Source organism: Drosophila innubila, assembly GCF_004354385.1.
Source record: "Drosophila innubila isolate TH190305 chromosome 3R unlocalized genomic scaffold, UK_Dinn_1.0 2_E_3R, whole genome shotgun sequence".
Lineage (NCBI taxonomy): Eukaryota > Metazoa > Arthropoda > Insecta > Diptera > Drosophilidae > Drosophila > Drosophila innubila.
The window spans coordinates 20028272-20049027 of NW_022995380.1; the positions used below are offsets into that span (position 1 = coordinate 20028272).

General features: G+C 36.2%; 1 protein-coding gene across 1 annotated transcript; it reads left to right on the forward strand.

Moving 5' to 3' along the window:
• Positions 1 to 3692: 3692 nt before the first annotated feature.
• Positions 3693 to 6492, forward strand: LOC117792230 (glycine receptor subunit alpha-4). Its single transcript, XM_034632284.1, has 2 exons — positions 3693 to 3934; positions 4785 to 6492. Exons 1-2 carry the CDS (start codon positions 3847 to 3849, stop codon positions 6281 to 6283), a joined length of 1587 nt encoding a protein of 528 aa, XP_034488175.1. The 5' UTR covers positions 3693 to 3846; the 3' UTR covers positions 6284 to 6492.
• Positions 6493 to 20756: the final 14264 nt, after the last annotated feature.

Below are 20756 nucleotides of genomic sequence, written 5' to 3' on the forward strand. Positions count from 1 at the left end.
ACTCGCAGATAATGTCAACGGCATCGTCTCGACATTATAATTTGTCTGGGTCTGTGAAAGTCCATTGTGGTGTGTGCAACAAAAACTTTCAATTTGAGACAGACTCATACTCCCAGTCGTAATTCAAGTTGATTATGATGCGAGAGATCCAACCTATTACACCCAAAATATATGTATATATGTGCATTTAAGCATGTATTCAAATCTTTGTGCACTTTCCATCCATTAATGCCATCCATTTGTTGCCTGTTTGTATGCCTTGCATTAACGTCTCTTATATTCCCACAGTAACCATAAAACACATGTAGGCAAACAAAATATACCCTGTAAAGTCTAAACAACTTTTGGGCTCACTTTTTAAATTCTAGTTAAGGTCTCAGTTAAACAACAAAAAGTTCTTTTTATTTAAATTGTATAGAAATTAATGTAAGTTTCCATATTATTACTCTGCTTATAATTAACTGAACTATACAACAAATTGATTAAAATGATTCAAAATATGTACACTGTAAATTTTTTAAGGACTCAAATTTAATTATTATAATAAATGCATAGAAACTAATGTCAAATTACAAAATAAATCTCACTTTATATTTAACTGGACTATAAGAATAAAGTTCTTAGCTAATAATAGATTTTTTGAGATTTTTTTAATTATTATTTTTTTTTTTTTTTGGTTTCAAGTTAAATTTTAGCTGACAGTTAGTTTGGAGTTTGAGGCAAATGTGAAAAGGAAATTAAGCTGCAACTTTTTTCTTTTTCGTGTTCTTCTAAAAGACTTTTGATATCTGAAAGAACAACATTCTTTAACTTCAGAACATTGCTTTTAATTTTCGTAATATTCAGTAACTTCACATTGAAACTTATCTCAGTTTGATGGAAACCATTCGGTCTATTGAAATTCTTTGCAGGGTATGAAATAGTTTGAAATGCAATCAAATTGAAAATACAAATTGCAGCAAGGATGCCAGTCAAAAAAAAGGGAATAAAGAGAGTCGAATTCAAAGTCAAAAGCCACGCCCGCAGTGCGGCAAACAGGACAATGAACTCAAGCCTTTTGGGCGCTTTTCGGTTGAGGTAAAAGTGTAGCATTAAATAACCAGTTTAATTTTGGACTTTTTGCCGGCACTTCCGTTTGCAGCAGCAGCAGCAGCTCAACGATGAAAAAGGCTGCTAATTTTGACAGATTACAAGGCATTGCCAATAGGGCCCGGGGCAACAGATTTCAGTGTTCAGTTCTCAGTGTTCAGTGTTCGGTGTTCGGTGTTCAGTATTCAGCTTTGAGTAAGCCAAGAAGCGCAGCAGAGGTTTTAATCAATAGCTCCCTGGCAGGCGATGGCCATTGTACATTTTGTTAGTTGGACATTGAACTGCCATAAATTCAGCAGAAAGCTCAAAACAGCCACAAATTTCAGATGCACAGATCCCAGTAAGCCACAGTAGCCACCCTGCTGCTTTCAATTACGCGTGGAAACGAAACAACAACAAAAAGCAGAAGAAACAACTACAAAGAAATGTTGCAAACAAAAAAATGTATGAGCTGCATGGGCAAATCTGCATATATATATATATATGTATGTGTAGAAATTCAAAGAGAGAGCAAAGACCACAGACGACGCCAACGATTAAGGACCGCAAATCAAAAGCAGAAACCAAAAGCAAAACCAAATGAAACCGAAACCGAAACTGAAACCGCGCAAATCCAAAGTCAAATGACAAATGTTAGCACTAAGAGTTTTTCGGTTAAAATGGCGTGGCCAAAACCGACAAAGCAAACACGGCAAAGTGTTGAATGCAAGCGGAAATCACTTGAAACCGAGAATAAATCAAAAGAAAACAATAATGGGCATGATACCAGCCAAAAAACAAACAAAAGAAATACAAAAGCAAGAAATAACATCAAGTGCACAAATGGAAAATGGAAAATGGCGATTGCAGTTTCCGTTTTGGCAAAGGAAAACAGCATGAAAAAATAAGAGAAATGACTTGAAATCAAAAATGAAAAAAATGGAAAAATGGAAAGCAGTCAAAGCCATAAGGAGTAATAAATGAGTGAGTAATATCAAATTCTCGGCAAACACACACACTTCAGGACATCAGTTGGCCAGCTCCTTTTGGCCAGGCTGAATGATTTATGGGCCCGTTGTCAACGATTGTGCCTTGAACTTGCGTCTGCTTGAAGTCTGGACAGGCTTAATTGGTGCGGCTTCCTACTCCCATTAAACCATCTATCAATGCTAAAAGAGTATGCTCAACTACGACATACCGTGGCAACATGCCAATCAAAGTTATTATTGAGCGAACTTAACCAAAACGTATTTAAGCCGAAACTTTCCACAGCTTAACTAGTTGAAACTAGAAATGTCAATTAAATGAAACCCCAGCAACACGTTTATGATGTAGGCTCTAGGTTGCAGATACCCTATTGCCATTTAAGGGATTATAATTTTGGCATTTACCAAAACGAAAAACTTTAAGCGCAAACTTTGCAGACAGTTTTTGTGTCATCGGTGGAAAAATTTGATGGTCTTTAGTTTTTATTTCATTTAACGGCATTTGAATTCAAATGTGCTTTTAAATCGGATTAGTTATGCAAACAGTTTTTATGTTCTAAAGGGCTTAAATTAATGCGCTCGCGCGAATTCTGGCAAAAGTAAAAAAATTAAAATAAAAATTAAATTCAAACTAAGAATGATCTGGTTTGAGGATTGAAGGTCTGTGGAACTAGATCTTGTCTCATCATTAGTGACAGGTGAATCACGTTGCACATTGTTATCCATTCATCTACAAATTGAATACATTCTTAAGGTCCGGTAATCATCGGCTGCACTGAAAAAAAGACCAACTTCTAAGAAAATTCATCTTAAAAATGTAGTTCTTAAAAAAAAATTATTTTAAGACCATATTACAAAAACTAAGATTATTAACCTAAAAAATCTTAAGCTCTTAATATAAGAATAAAAATCTTAAATTGTTAGGAAAGTATAAGTAGGTACTATTTCGTATCAAAGAAATGTAAAATATAATTTTTATTTTTTTTATAATTTGATTTCAATTTTAAGAACATTTATGCTTTAAATAAGAACTTGGTCTAATTTAAAATGTTCTTAAAATCAAGTTGTGTGCTCTTAATTTAAGAATATTATGTTCTCGACGCATTTTTTGGACCAAAAATCTTAGTTCTGAAACCAAAATCTTGATTTTAGAACACTATTTTTATCAGTGTATAGATGTTTTAGGAACGATCAGTCGAAATGTTACCAATTGACATCTGTTGCTAATTGTTTTCAATAGAATTTCCTCAAAAATTACCCGGCGCTCGATGGGCCTCAAAAGAGCTCATCATCAATTATATGGCAGTAATTGTATTAAAAGACATAAATAAGTATGTTTTGGTTATAAATAAAACAGAAAGTCGAAATGCTGACAGAGTTGACAGTGGCGTTGCCCACTTAATCAAAATTGTGACACGGGCAAACAATTCGCATTCAGCGCTCCCAGAGATAACAGCAATTAGAACCCATTGCCCAGCGTGTGGAAGAAAAGCCCGCTTTCGGGGCGATTTATGTGCTCCCCGAGATAACGACTGGCGAAATTGTCTCAACAAGCTGTCGTAAGTAGTACTTGTTTAGCAAATGTGTTAAAAGCACGTCACAATTAAAATAATAACTTAGTAATAGATATTAGCCAGAGGTGTACGGCAAACCTTCGCTAACTTGTCGCGAAATAGTTCATTGAATTGTGGCCAAGCGACTGGCCGTGAAATCGGGTACTTGAGATACTCGCGATAAAAAGGACAAATTATTCGGATTACTCACATTTCTGTGAAAATTATTCACTCGAAATATGGATACATTAATCACACTTCTAGGATTAATTAGCATCGGCTTAGTGGCAACTGCAAGTCTCAATGTGAATCCACAACTGCAACTGGGTTAGTCCTTCGATAATATTATATAATGCGAATCGAAATCTAAAAAGATGTCTTAAAAATAAATATATAAATAAATACAACTGCTTAAGTTGAATAGAAAGCATGGACAATTTGAAAACGTATATAATAATTAAATAAATTTAAATCTTAAATTATCAACTGATTTCTTCAAAGAAAATATTACAGACCTAGAGCCAAGGAAATACCTAAAAAAAAATTAATAAAATTATGCAAAAAACCACACCTTTACTAACATATAATTTTTTCTTGTAATAAGACTTTATTTTTCGTTATCAAAAGCTTACAAAGCCTTTGTTGATGTTAAAAGTCAACAATACTAGAATGTCGTTTATTAATTCCTAACCAATTGCTTAGTCTTGTTGTACGGTCAATATTTATTCAAATATTAAATATGAAAAAAATTCGTAGATTGATAAAGTAAGAGACATTTTACAATTATTTAGAATTATGACTTATGACATAAAAAATAAAGTTTGGTACATATTTAGCAGATGAATAAAAAACTAAGAAGTCAAATGAGTCATTAAATAAAATAAATGTTAGTTATTTATTTGAATTAACTTTGGCAAATGGCAAAATCGAATCTACTTTATTAATATTGTAGTTAGTCGATAGTTATTTGAAATATCTACTTCATACTGTCTTCAACATGACACCGAATTGCTTTCTATAGCTAGAAATTTTATTTTTTTATTCCCTAAAAAATCGCTGATATTGCTTTTTTTAGTTAAAAATTCTATTGTGTATTTTTTATAAATTCGCTGATAACTTTGATATTATTTAAGCGTTTATTCCCTTTTGATGAATAAATAAATTTATTTTCTTATAGCTATCAATGGATCGGTGTCCTCCGACTCGGCTAGTGGAAATCCTAGCCTTAACTCAACAACGAATCTTTCCGAGGACTCCAAAGACAACTGTTCCTCGTTGATGAATGCGAATTCCTTAAGCCAAACAGAGCTTATAGCCCGGATAACCGACAGTTGTCGCTATGATCGCATGGAGCCTCCGATTAGAGTGAATGATAATGGTGAAATTGAACCTGTGGATGTCTATGCGCGTTTCTATATCAATGCACTCAAGGATCTGGACTCGAGTGATCTGCAATTCCTGCTGCAAGGCTTACTTCAGCTGCGGTACTTTGACCCTCGTCTGGCATTCGCCAAATATGCGCCGAGTCGTCAACAGCCTGTGGTGGGTGAATCGGCGCTGAGGGAGAAACTTTGGGTGCCCCACATATTTCTGAGCAATGAGCAGAGTTCCAATGTGCTGGGCACCAATGAGAAGGATCTGCTGACCAGTGTCTATCCCGATGGCACTGTTCTCATCTCGTTCCGTCTTCAGGCCACATTGTATTGTTGGATGAACTTCCAGAAGTTTCCGTTTGACGATCAGAATTGCACCACAATTCTGGAGAGTTGGATGTACAACACATCGATGTTGCAGCTGCATTGGGAAACCACAAATCCCATCACATTTCACTCCCAGCTCCAACTGACCGAATACGATCTCGATGGTTATGTGTGCAATGAATCCGTGAGCGTGTCCGATGAATTCACCATGTCCCATGGTGCTCTTGTGGGCAACTACAGTGCCTTGAGCTTTAGTGTGCTGTTGACCCGTGAGGTTGGCTACTATATCATCGATTACTTTGTGCCCTCCATGATGATAGTGGCCATATCATGGGTGTCCTTTTGGCTGCAGGCGGATCAGACTCCAGCCCGCTCCATGCTCGGCTGCTCCACCTTGTTGTCGTTCATCACGTTGTCGCTGTCGCAGGAGAACAACCTGTCCAAGGTCAGCTATGTGACCATGTCGGAGGTGTGGTTCCTCGTCTGCACCTTCTTCATCTTTGGCAGCCTCATGGAGTTCGCCTTTGTCAATACCATTTGGCGGCGCAACAATAATCTGGAGCTTAAGAAACGCACCACCAAATACATTGTGCGATCCACATTTGTGCCCAAGTTGAAGCGCAATCCACGTAGCTTCAGTCGCAGCCACAGCACAATCAGCAGTTGCAACAAGATCTGTGGCAGCAACCAGAACAACAACAACACAGTCATCACAATCGAGACACCAATCATCATTGGCGATGGCCTCAGTCGAGAGAACTCCACGATCAGTCTGGAGGACAACAATGCCAGCATCAGCTCCGGCTCCACAGCCCAATTGACGGAGACGCCACAGGCTGAGAAGCCGCCACAAACATTTGCCACAATGACACCCAAGGAGGTGTCACTTTGGATCGATCGCAAGATGCGATTTGTCTTTCCCCTCGCATTCATCGTGTTCAATGCGCTTTTCTGGACTTTGGTTTACTGTCTGTAATAAAGAACCGCAACGAGTTCTGAGTTGAGGATTAAAGTTCAAATTTGACTGTGATGATGCCACAATCGATGTGTTGCAAGCTAACAGTTTTGTCGCATAGATTTTTAAATGAGAATTAGTAGATTTAGTATTTAATTAAATGTGTCATATAGTCATAGAGTACTCATATATTTATGGTTTTTGTAATAAACTCAATTTGTATACTGCAATTAATTTTGATGTTTTTATTTATTTATCTATTCAACATTTAAGCACAAGTTTAATTTTTAATATTGTTGTAATAATTAATTACGAGTAGGAAAAGCAATCAGTAAAAAAATTATTAAGTAAATAGAAGAATTAAAAACTCAAATTTTAATTAAATATAATGTATTTAAGCTCATGTCTCTAACTATAAATATTTTTTTTTTTGTCAAAATAAATTTTAATTTATTAAGAATAGGATTCCGCCATGTGCTAAAATTAATTAATGAAGGTTAAAATTAATTTTAATAATAAAAACTTTATATAACATTTTTTTTTTTAATATGCCAGCAAAAGTATATCATGAACTTTTTAATTTTTTTCAAAACTCAACTTTTATTATGTATTATTTTAAATATTTTACATTTATCTTTATTTGGCTACGAGGACTTTCTCACAACACCTCCGACTTAGTCGTGGGACACGTACAGAGCTGATAAATTTGTGGTTATTAGCAAGTCGACGCAGCAGGCAATAAAAGTAATGCCACCACTTGAGCAGGCTGTGCAACAAGTTGCATAGACAGTGAAGGAGGCAAGTCTGCAGCTCATCTATTTGTATCAATGAAAAAATCATAATGCCAGCACGCCCCACAAAACACTCGCGAACGGCTTTTGGAGTGGTTCAGTGGTTCAGTGGATTTTGTTGGCTTGTGTGTGCCTCCGCGTGGCTGCCACAGTTGCTGCCGCGCTTTTCAATTTTTAATTAATTGCCTATGATGAGTGTGTTGAAAACTCACAGACAGAGCGAGTTGAGGGGAATTGTTTTAAACTAGCAGCTTGACTACTTGATAAATTAACGGCACATGCGGCACGTAAATTGTTTTTAAATTGCCTTATAAATGAACTTCAATTCAGCTTTGCCCCATAAACAATCTGAAATGAAACTTGCGCATGCCAAAATAATTTTCAATTTTTCACTGTCTTTTCTTTCTTTACTTACTTTTTGCTGCCTCATCGAGAGAGTTGAGAATTAATTTGAAGTGTTCATAACTCAACTGGAACTTGGCTTGAACGTCATCGTCAATAGTTCGAATACTGTAAGAAAGAGAATTTTGTTATGCAAAAAGCTAATATCGAGCCATCAATCTTGCAACATTTGCAGTGCTTGTCCAACTGTTTGGGGCAGTCTTCAACTTGTTTTCTGACCGCGAGGTGTACATAATGAGATGTAATCTGTCAAAATTAAGTGTATCGCAGGGCCCACAGCGACAGTCTGCCTTTCAGCCTCTCAGCCTCTCAGCCAGGCCAAACTTGCAACCTGTCTGCAGTGTTGCCAGTTTTGGTGGTTTTGCCACCAGATCTTGGTGTATTTTTTGCTTGCTAGTGCAAAAAATTGCAATCTTGCAACTGAGTGGTTTTTTATTTTTGTCATATTTGAATCGATAAGGCTTGGTTTTTATTCTAGAATTCCACAACTTCGAAGATATTGTGTAGCTTAAGTCATTTGGAATATAAATCAATACAGCTTGGACAAGCATCTTATAATTTAAGATTAAATACTTGAAAGTAATTTATAAGCAACAGACAGTTGTACTGATTTTTTTATTTAAATAATTTAACGACTGTTAGACGGCAGAAGTAATTAGTGGAAATTTAAACAGATCACCGAAATATTTAAAATCATAATTTAATACATTAAACAGCAATGAAGATCACTTGATTTATATATAATTTTATAACTTTAAAGATATTTTAATTTAACTTAAAAAATGTGTTTTTTTTTTTTACGAATCTCGAGATTTTTGGGGCAACACTGACTCTTAGCCTGCCTTCATTTTGATGGGGCTACTTGCAGCACCACTTTGGGAATTTTCAACATCTTTTCTGTTGCGTCTGCTGCACAGCGCAAGTTTATTGAACCCCAACGCTGGCGAGGGCTGTTCGAGAAGGCGTCTAGATGAGTCTGCTTGAGGTGCACGACTCACAGGTAAGTCACCCCACAGTCTTTATAGCGGATGTTCCCATGTCAACGTGCTAATCCTTGCCACATGATAGATGCCTCTGAGAAGCGACAACAGCTGTTTGTCATGTACTTATCAAACAGCACCCGTTAATTATAACCCAAATATGAACTTTCAACAGCAATTTTATTGATGAGTGCTCCTACTGTTTATGCTAGCCAATAATGGGTCAACATGCCCCGCTTCTCCCTCCTCTAATCTAAAAAGCAGAAGGTTCATTTACACGCCGTCTATTTGACTTGGCTTTGCTTCCGATTCCAAAATACGTTTCCCGTTTCCCTCCCGATTCCCTCCAGACAGCAGCTGTGAGAACCGTCGGGGACTGCCTCATTCTAGCAAATGAGCTGCATAATAAGCAAGTGCCTTCTCGGCTTATTCTTCTTATTATTTGCCCCTTTTTTTCCATTTCTGCCGTCCAGTCCGCACATGAGAATTACAGACATTTTCATTTATTATTATGGTTGTTGAGTCCCGCCCCCGGGACCACTTCGGTTTGCTGTATAATTTGCAGTCAAGTACCCAACCCGATCTCCCACATGTCCCCAACTTTTGAGGCATGAAAAGTTGCCGACCACTGGCGAAATTATTGTATAAATAAGAATATACATATATTGTATAAGTTCAGATAAGACAAGACAAAGAAAACTAAATGTAATGCATTCCCAACACCATTTAAATACCTACTTATTATTATAGGGTATATTCGGCTGCGAGAAGAAGTAGAAAAACTTCTTTTAAAAATACAAATATCATTTTGATTTTTCATAAGTGGATTCCATACATTTTTAAAGAATTGAAAAGAATTGCTAGGGATTTTATATATTCGAAAATACTTTCAAAGTCACACATTTAATTTCCAATTCCGGAAAAACTTTTAATTTTATATTATTTATTTTGTACATTATTAAACAAATTCATGCAACATTTATTTTGTAGACTTGTATTTAATTAAATTCCACACATTTAGTTGTACATTTTAACAAATTTCTCAACATTTTTAAATACTTCATTAACGTTTGACTAATAGTAGATACTAAAATGTATTGAAAAATTTAATGATATGTTAGAGTATATTTATTATTTATATTTGCAAATGCGATAGATTATTTGATATATAGATTACATATTTAAAAGTGTTCTTACTAATTTAAAATTACACTTTAATTCAACTAATCGATAACAAATTAACTGTCTATTTATAGATATAAGACTGTTAAATCCAAAGAGCATTATATAGTCGAGTACCATGGACAATGACATGTTGAGTTTTATTTTTAGATGGTGGGAAAATTCTATTTCAAGTGGCGTTCAACAGATTGCCTATCTAAACAAGCACAAGTAACCAGAACAAGAAACGCCATCACCAACAACAATAACAATTACAACAACTTCAATTGTTGTTAGTTTTGGTTAGCCAATTTGAAGTGTAGCGTTGTTGGGTTTGGTTCCAAGTCAAGTCACGCTCTGTGGTCGCCGGTTCAGAAGTCAAGTACGCTGTCCATTTCGGACGAGGCGCGCGAATGAGCTCAAGTCTCAGAAAGCGACTAGCCCCAAATGCAATCAATATCACTAGACTCTTTATGACTAATAGATGCCCTAAATAACTGAGCAAGGGATAATTTGGCCATAGCCATGTGCAAATTTAATGCAATGTCCAGTGGATTAAGTTGCCACACACATAGCATATATACATATATACTTGGCTCGATCCGTCTAAACTGCATGCCTAATGAGCCGACGACGACGACGATAGTGTTGTGGCAAGGTGCAGGTTCTTGGCGTATTTACATGCTGCATGCCACAAACTATTAACAAATTGCAAACAAAACTTGTGGAGTGGCCAAGTTGCAAGTGGGCGTGCATACTAAATTACGGTACTAATAGGGAGAGGCCTTTGCAGCTAATTTAATAGTTGGCCAACATAAACGCAGTGCGTTAATGGCCAAGCACTTGTGGCAAGTTGCCTTGACCCAAGATCATGATCACGATGTTGATGTTGTTGCTGTTTATGTTGCTGTTGCTGTTGATGATGATGGCGCCTGTCGATTAGGTGCATGCAACACACACACAACCAGAAGCTGTAACGTCAACAACTTGCAACAGCGAGTGGCTTAAGATTGGAATCATTCACTTGGCTAAGACGCCTTGCGGCCAAAACCGTTTTGCACGTTTTTTCCAATGAAGCTGCAGTTGTGGCGCCTCGCCTCGCGGTCATAATTAATGGAAAACGGCTTGGTAAATGCAACTGGTTGTTGTTGTTGTTGTTAGCCCAGCAAGTCAATGTATTAGTCGCAATCATTTGACTGGCCATTTAATTTGGCCAAATACGAATACCTTTGCTGTTGGCCATGTGACAGCAGCGCCAATCGCAGATATAAATATAAATATAAATACTCATACCTTCAGGCGACCTGTTATTAATTAGTATCTGCTTATCGCTGGCGCACTCGACTCGCACATTTGTCATAGATATATGGCGGGGGAGGTACCACAAACCAAACAACAACACAACCACACAACATTCGCAACGTCAACGCGTTTGCTTGTTACGATCTTATCGGACAAGAGCTCTGACATTATCTTAAATTCTAAGTATGTGAGCTTATGCAGAGAGTTTGGCCAATCTATCGTGCTCGGTATGCTGCGCTCATCCGTTATTTATGGCTACCATCGACTTGGTATGCCCCTTCTTTTCCCTTCCCTTCGATCTGAGCTAAATTAACCCACTTCCTGGCAATTTAATGGCAAGTTTAAGCATTTGCCATTGACTTTAGTTTCGCTTTTAATTAAGCACGATATCGATATCGTAATGACGTTGCCACAGTCCGAATGATAATCAAGCATCAACTTCAACCTGCTCAGGGATATGCTCAACAGTTCAGGCACCTGCAGTCCATGAGAAGCGCAAAGAAAAACGCCAAACGAAGTTTATCAGATATTCAGATGCCCTACAGTCATCGACAATTCACAAAAATAGTCTAAATATTACACAAGATACATTTGTATCTTTAACGAACCTTTGGACTTCTCATAAAAATGTTAAGTTGCTTTATAATAGTATGACATTATAGTTATTTGATTAAAATAAAATCTTAAGATTTAAAAATTTGAATTTTTCAAAAACAAAATCCACACCTAGATCTAAATGGAAAAAATTTGTTTTCCAAATAACTAATCACGATATAAGGAGCTGATTAAAATATAAACACCAAAATATTTGTTAATTTTTTTTATAACAAAAAACATTATATACATACCGAGAATTTACACCTAGATCTAAAGGGAAAAAAATTTGTTTTTCAAATTACTATCACAATATAAGTTGCTGATACAAATTTAAACACCAAATTATTTTTTTTTTTATAACAAAAAACATTATATACATACCGAGAATTTACACCTAGATCTAAATGGAAAAAATTTGTTTTCCAAATTACTAATCACAATATAAGAAGCTGATTAAAATTTAAACACCAAATTATTTGTTATTTTTTTTATAATAAAAAACATTAAATACATACAGAGAATAATAATTCATTTTTAAAAATATTAACGAAACCGTAAGTTATTAATTCCTGAAATGTACATCCTAATTGTCTATATTTTTCACCTATTTGTAGCTAGAATTTTCATTTACCTATAGCATAAATCACGCCTTGAGCTAGGCCAAGTGAGTTAGCAATTGAGTTAATTCCTTTCACTTTACTTTACTTTCTTTTTTTGTGAATGATTCTGAGTCTGGAAGCAAGTTGGTCTTTATAAAGCAACCGATGTTCCAGAGAATATTGGGAGAGAGGCCCCTTTTTTGCTTTGACTGCGGTGGCTGTGGCAAAAGTTTTGGCGACTTGGCCATTACTTCCACTAAAGAAATTAAACATCAGAGCCGCTCAGTACAGACACAACAAAGTTAGCTACGAGTACATGAAAAAAATTAGTTAAAAGATAAACATGGCACGCCAGAAGCGCGCAGACAAAGGCCGAGAGAGAACAGAGACTTTTGCTGGAATACCCTGGAGTCGGAGTCGGAGTCGAAGTCTCTATGATAGTCAAGATAGCGAATAGAGAGGGGTATAAAGGAAGTTTTCGTCGTGCTGCCTGCTGCTTTTGGCTTTGTCTGATTATGTGGGTTGCAGTTGCAGTTCTAGTTTGAAAAGACGAAAGATACTTGCGCCTTGTACTCGTATCCCTGGCAACTTTTTGGCCAAGCAAGCGGCAGCATGTTGTTAGCCAAAGTTCTCGCGGCCTCATGTTGCACAATGGCAAAGCACAGCAAAAATAATTGCTGCAAGCGCATTTATAATATGGCCAAAGAAAAAAAAAAACAAAAAAACATAAAATAACAAAGCGTGTTCACTGTGGAAGCAACTACGATTACGACTACTCTAAGAACCTTAAGTAATAGCTAATGCTAATTAAATACAAATACAAACACGTGGCCACATAACTCAAACCCAAATCCGAATCCGACTGCATTGGGAGCTTGGCACAGGTCTCTGGCATTCATTAGATACAAAATGCCGAGAATAAGTACGAATTTTCATCATAAATACATTTTAAGCGCCTTTACCAAAAATGTATTTCACAAAGCGCGAGGAGCATTATTATTGTCGTGTTGTCGCTTTTAATTAAATTCATAAATCAGCAGAGAAGGCGGACAGAGAACCAGAGACTTGGAGAGACTTGAGCTTTGAGATTCTCGGAATAAAAAGCAGCGACTTTAAATTATGCTCTTTGCGTTAACCTTGCAAAAATTTTGCACAGAAAATTGTTGTAGCTACTTGAGCTTGATTTCATTTGTAGAGGTCTCAGTGAATTTGTCAGGCCACAGATTGACAGACGGATAGACTGATTGACAGACAGACAGACTGAGAGGCAGTGCTATTGAAATGCGAGATAGTGCTTATAATTTGTCTTAATTGAAAGCTCAACTGGACGTCGATTTCAGCAAGTGCTGACTACTGTCTGCTTTTCCCCTCTCTCTCCACCTCTTGACTCCGCTTTACTCCTTATGCAGATGAATGTCAATAGCGGCAAAATATTTGCTTTTCATTGTTCATGCAAATGCAAATGCAAACGTAGACTGTCTACGTCTTCAGCTTTTCACTTCATAATGGAAAGTTGCGAAAATATTTTGATTAGTTTCTGTCTTCGTCTCTCACTCGACTCGACTCGTCTCGGCTCGTCTCGTCTCGTTTCGCTCGGTTGAATCCCAGTTTGAATCTGAATTTGAGTTCGAGTCTGGGATTGAGTCTGAAATAGCTCTGACTTCAAGCTAAAATAATTAGTCTACTGAGACCATTGTTTGTTTGCTTTTGCGTCAAACATAAAAAAAAATAATTAAATAACTTTTGTCTAGGAACGCGCTTAATTCAGGGATAGATATTTTAAAGGGAAAGGGAAAAAATTCTGGGCTTTATATAATTTGCTTTGAGTTAAGCGCTTAAGTGTGGTAAATTTTCACAGCATCTGATGCTACAAATATTTATATATATTTTAAACGAATTTTAAATTAATTTTAATCGCATTTAAGTACAAATATAATTTTAAATCTACACTGGGAGAGGCAAAAATCTTAAAAAAATCCTTTACTTTTTTGGGGAATAGATTTAAATTTAAAAGTAAAGCATAGAAGTATAAAATAAAATTTATAGTGAAAAATTTTCTATAAATTAAAGTTTTATTATTTTATAAATTGACTAAACATTCAATAGAATGTGATAGAAAAATAAATGCATGCTAGGAGTAAAATCAAAAGATGTTCAAATATGAAATGAATATTAAAAATTGGTTTTTAAAAAGTTTTTAATTTCACACGTACAAAAAACAAACTAAGACAAAGTGAAGATGCTTCTGAAAGCATGTGAGGGAACTGGGACAAACCCAAAGTGGCTGTTAAATGGTTTCCAGCTTCAGTCAGCCACAAAACCAAAGTTGTTTTCCTCGTGCCTGAAATTTATGAGAAAAACTTTGTCAGCCAACAAGAAGAACAACGAGAACATTGAGAACATCGAGAGCAACTCAGCTGAACAAGAAGAACACGCACAATGATACCATGGAGACGCATTAAGCACACGAGGCAAGTGTGGCAAGCTGTGGATCGGAGTTTTGGCCTGGCCAGCTGTTAATGGCAACAGTTGTTAGGCATCACGTAGAAGCCAGTCAAGCGGAGAACAAGACCCAAAATACCAAATACGAGTAGCTATCAGTTCATACATAAATTAATGCTGTCGGAAGGTAAAGTACATATATATATATATTTTTTTCATTTCATTTTTTAAATCAAAGTACAAATAGCGATAAGCAGCAACTGGCAAGACTTTCAGATAACTACAGAGTCATAGTACCATCCCCAACCCCAATGCTGACACGTGTGGAAAACACATTTCTAGCAAATCTAGCAAAATAAGTGGAGCTGTGAAGTGTGTGTGCTGGCATTTGGGATATACAGATAAAAAAATGTATAATGGTTTAATAAGCAAAGTTATTTTCAATTAAAAGTACAGAAATTCTTTAAGAATAGATATCGACAACTTATTAATAAGTTGAACATTTTGAACATACAGATTTTCTATTTAAGATTACAAATTTAGGGCTCTTTTCTTCAAAGTTTAATTACATTTTAACTATCAAAAACATGTTTTTCAATTTGATATTAATTTCTACGCATTTTGTGTCAAAACATATTCTAAATATTGAATTAAAAAATTTTTTAAGTAAACATGGAAAAAATAGAGCTAGACTGAATATTCTTGATTTAAAACATCGCTACCTTTTTCTTCAGTGTGCACACAGGCTGCATTTCAATTCAAGAGGAACTCAAGTGGGTAATGAAGTGGGTGGTTCAAATACTCACACACACACATACACATTCACACACTCAAAGTAGTGTGTCAGAGTTTCAATTGCACTGCTGAAATGTGTAATGAAGCAGTTGAGAAACTGTGTGGAAAATAATTTGGTTAGAACTGCTTGAAAAATTGCAAAAAGTAAAAAGTCGAGTGATAAACTGGAGCAAACCTCCGTCATTACGCACTGCCATTAATGATGCTTAGAAACTGGAGCAGCGCAGCCTAGCGGCAAACACAAAAGCTTTAATATTAATCATGCGACCCGTTGGCTTTACATTTTTTTTTCCTTCTTTTTTAGCTGCTTTTTGTCCATTTGCTTAATGAAGCGCCGGCATTTTCTAAGAGCCGCACAATTTGCGACAAGTGAGTCACAGTTTTATGTATGCAGACGAGGGCGTGGCACTTGTCTCCAAAGTTGAAGTCAAGTGATGAACTTCAGCAAAGAAAATACTCGTACAGCAGCCAAAAATAAAACTGTCTGCCTTTGAGACAGAGTTTGTCTTGCACTTGTCTTCTGGCCAAAAATAAAAAAACAGAAAACTTTTTCAATAAGCCACAATTTTTAAGTCAAAGTGGCAGAAAGTTTTGCAGCACAGCCTTTTAAGTTAATAAAATTAATCAAATACAAATATAAAAATAGATTTAATACATAAATAAACATAATTACTAGAATAGGCTGAAAAGCAAAATCAACTTAATTTTTTAATTTATCCATATTTAAGAAATTAAATTTCTTCAAATAAAATTTTAATGGAAATTTTTTTTTAAATTTTGAAAATTATTTTCGATGAAAAGACATTTTTCTGGCTTATCATATTCATCATAAGAATATACATTTTATTAATTCTGTTTCGACTAGTGCATTTTTTTATATTAGAATGTTAGATAGTAAAAATAAAATTAAAATAAATTAATATTCGTAGACAAGTCCAGTTAGAGAGGCAGCTCATAAACATACAGTCATATACTTGAACTACAGCTGGCAGGTAAACATTGAAGGTGTGCCATCAATCAATCATTTTTCCTCTCTCTCTCTCTATCTCTTTTTGACTTAGTTGAGTGACAAGAACTAAGCGCTCTGTCCCGATCGTCTTGTCAAATTGTTTATGGCAAATATGTCAATGGCCCCGATGCCAGTTTATCAATTTATCAATCAAGCAACTCGCTTGCATCGTCGCTACAAGCGCTGCCAATTGATTTCAATTCAATTTTGTAGATTGCAATCGAGGCTATTAAACTGTACTGTAGGATCGGAGCTCCAACTCGAGTCGAATCGAATCGAATCGAGTCGTATCGAGTCGTATCCAAAGAGCCAAAGACTTTGCCCTGACTATGAGCTTCCCTCCACACGTAAGTGCAATTTGGTTGCTCGCCCCAGGGGCGATGCATTAATGAGTGGCAACATGCAAAGCAAAGAGGAAGAAGAAGACGAAGAAGAAGATTAAAGTTGCAAGTTGCCAGTTGCAACTCGTGTTTGCCAGCTGAGACGTAGCACGGAAGCTTCTCCCTCTAATGACTGCTATTACATTTATCGTGTTGGCCATTACAATAAAATAAGCGAGTACATATTTAGCAATTATCCAATTTGAAAGTTACTACAAATCGCACTGCAAACGTGCAACACTCCACAGTTGCAACAGACTCTCCCAACTATCATTCCTTTTTATTTTACTCCTGCTGGTGTCGTTTATTGGCAATGGCAAGAGCTCGTCTGTTAACTGGGTCAGTTCCTGCCGCTGTCACAAAAGGCATTGCAAATATGGCCGACATGGCGCACAAAAAAATGTCAAATATTGTTGCCAGGACACAATACAAATGCAGGTGGACTGGACAGGACAGGACAGGACACAAAGGATGATGATACGCTGACTATTGCATCCTTTGCAGCGTTTCAATTTCCACATATTGCATCAGGCTGATGAAACGCCTGCCGTTCACTATTTGCTTTGATCCTTCAGGGCTGTCATATATCCTGCCACTCGCTTTGTCGACCGTTTTCCCACACACACACCCACACAAATATACACACACACACCTTTTATCAAAGTGGCCATATTTCATTATGATTGCTGACACTTCAAGCCACGTCAATGGACAAAGACAAAGGCTGTCTTACAACTCAATTTATTTGCCTTAGTTGACGGCTGAGAGCAACAATTGTGCAACACTTTGTGGGCTTATAGACCAATTCACATTTTGAGCTTCAACTTCAGCTGCAACAATTTATTTCATTTAGCACTGCCCCAAAAAAAAAAAAAACAGAAAAGTCAAAACGGTCACACTTTGGGAGATGTGCGTTGAAATATTCATTTTTTAAATATTTTTTTTACGATTGTTTTGAATAAAATTAAGAGACTGATGGAATTCTCAACAGGTATAAAATGGAGTAAAATAGCAAAGATGACTCACTTGGCTCACCGAGCTCTTTCCGTTATTTTTAACAAATTGTCTTCTTCCTCTTCAACCAGCGATTAACAATAATGGAGCAATATAAAACTCGCATAATTCTTATGATAAGGAGCTAAAGAATCCATATATAGTATAGAGAAAATACTCAGAAAAAAAGATTAATTTTGAAATGTATTCATATTTTTGAAATAAGACAATATGCCGTTAAAATTGAAAGGCCTCAACAATGAAAAAGGCAAAGTACCCTAAAATATAGGATCAAAATAAAAAAAATTCTTGCAGAACCCCAAAATTTAACTAAATTGCTGGGAGCCAAATGAAAAATCGACCTTGTATCAAGTATTTAGTACTTGGTTTGAGAAGATCTGGGATTACCGTTCTCATTTTTATTATTCTAATATCTGAGATATTTTTTTCCGCTTTCCACATTATGTTTGTGGGCCTGCTTTTTATTACTCATAATAATCTTTACAAAAACAATTTCAATTAATTTGATGATTCGGGAACTAGGCAATAATACTATACGCATTGTCTGATTTCGTTTGAAATATATGTTTACCCAATAATAAATCGAATAATAATAGCTCTAAAAGATTTAAATTTTCAAACTAAAATTAAAAAAGAATTTTCTTAAATGAAGGGTAATTTTGTCAAATTTTAAAAGGTTTTCTTCAATGCTAGCGTAATGAACCCTAAATTTATTAGTACATATTTTTCAGCTTAGTCCGAATTTTTCCAAATGAAGAGAGTTTTTCTCAATTTTAAGGCAGTCTCTCAGAAATATATGAAAATCTTTCCATACAAATATTCTCTGTCACATCCAAAGCTGCATCTAAACCGTGCACTCTTCTTGTAAGAAAGAAGCAGCTGCAAAGCTGTTGGCTTAAATGCCCAGCTTGTCGTCTGGGCTTGCAACCTTACCAACTTACATAGTTGACATTGTACTCGTACTTTTGGCATTACGAGTATGTCATCCCGAATGTGTTGTGGTCTTTGGAGGCGTCAGCAGGTCCATAAAATGTTTGCCACTGTGTGTGCGGGCCCATAAAATATATATTATATATGTAAGCACATATTGCGATGAGTTTTTGTGGTGTTGTTGTGTTCTTGCCACAGTGGGACAGTTGGACAGTTGCCAATAAATGTCATGTGCCAAAAATATTGTCATAAACATTGTTGGGTGGTGGCTCTTTAAAGTGCGATAAAACGTTTAAGCGCATCATATTATTTATGGGTTGTGATAGGCAGACCACAGCAAAAGAAATCAAGATTTATGTGGCCCGATGAGCAGGTGAACTTGATTCGGCCAATTTAATTCGAACTTCTGGGAATTTTCCAGTTAACAACCAAGCAAACAGTTGGCAATCGTCAATTGGCCATCGTGGTATGGTCAAGTCAAAACAACTCAATCAAACGCCATAGCGGCAAATGTCATTCATTAAATTGAACAAGCCAACTTGAAATGGCCCAAAGCCACAAGACCGAGGACAAAGCCAAAAACAAGCTGGCTAGCAACTGTTGCTGCTGCCATCGAACAACGACAGGCACGACTAAACTGTAACAAGGAACTGTTCTGCAACAGGCAACGGGCAGGCAACTGTAGCAACTGTGGCAATTGTGGCATGCATCATGCAGCAGGCGGCCAAAAGGCAGCTGCTTGTTTAGCAACTTTCTAAATGAGTGCACTATAAATCACGACGGGGCTACAAGTTGCTGCCTTGTTCGTGGCTACCAGAACAAAAATTAATTTAGTCATACGGCCGGACACTTGTAGCAACCAGGCAACCAGGCGATAGATTAATGGGCGGCAGTTAGAAAGTATTGTTGTCCTGCCTCTCTCTCTGTCCCTTTTCCCCTTTTCTACTAGAGATTTGTTACTACACAGAAAAAAAAAATCACATATAGAACTTTTTCAGCTCGAAAGTCTGGGTTCGATTAGATCAGTCATAAACGAAATATTATAATAAAATACATCTAGAATGTATCGTAAATATGTTTTTAAGTTCAATAACAATTAAACTCAATTCAATCTTCCTTGTCATTAAAAAAAAAAATACATATATATATATCAAGATTACAATAAATAATTTTAAAGAGTATTTTTTAAGCAGTTATACAGGATGTTATTCTTAAATTAAGAAAATATGCGGTTAAAATAGCAACGACTAGATTTATAAAGTCAAAGAAGCCTAAAATATTTGAAATAACTAAAAAATATCTTACATAATTACAAATATCCTAAAATATTGGCTAAGATTTAATTGCACATAATTCTTGAAACAAGTGTTTTGTACTTGGTTTGAAAATAACCTTTTAATAGCGCATTGCATTGATTTTATACCGAAACCCTGGACTTTTCTTTGCAGTGTAGTACTATTTCTCTCTTTCTATCTCCCCCCTTTTTTCACTGGAGATTTGTGACTAGTCATGAAGCTGTGTGTGACCCTCAGTTGATGTAATTCCTGTGCCTAGGCAAAATCAATGAAGCGCACTTTTTCTAAGGGGCGTGTGGGCGATGTCAACAGCAACAGCAACAACGGCAACAACAGCAACATCAACGACATCAGCAACTTCAACAGCGACCCACGTGCCCCGTTTTTCTGTCCGCCCGTCCCTCTGACCATCCGTCCCTCTGTCCCATCGACAACAATAAGAACTTAAATTTTTATTCATGATCAACAATGCGGAAGTTGCAGCAAGCGAAAACAAAGAAAATGCACTGCCAGAAATTTGCATTTTGTATGACAATTCGATACGTTTTGCTCTTAGCCTGGTCATGATGCGGATGCGGGTTTTGGCCAAGCTTAAAGTCAGCCAAAAATTTACAAATTTTCTTTGCATATTTGTGCGAAGAATTTACTTGCATTTCCATTCCTATTCAAAGAAAAAAAAAACTTCTTAGCTGTTTTCGCAATTTTTGCATTTGGTAGTTAGACAATTTTTAGCCAAGAGACTTAAGCTCTTCATTTATTGAGAGAATTGAAATGCACATTTATTTTAATGCTTCTTC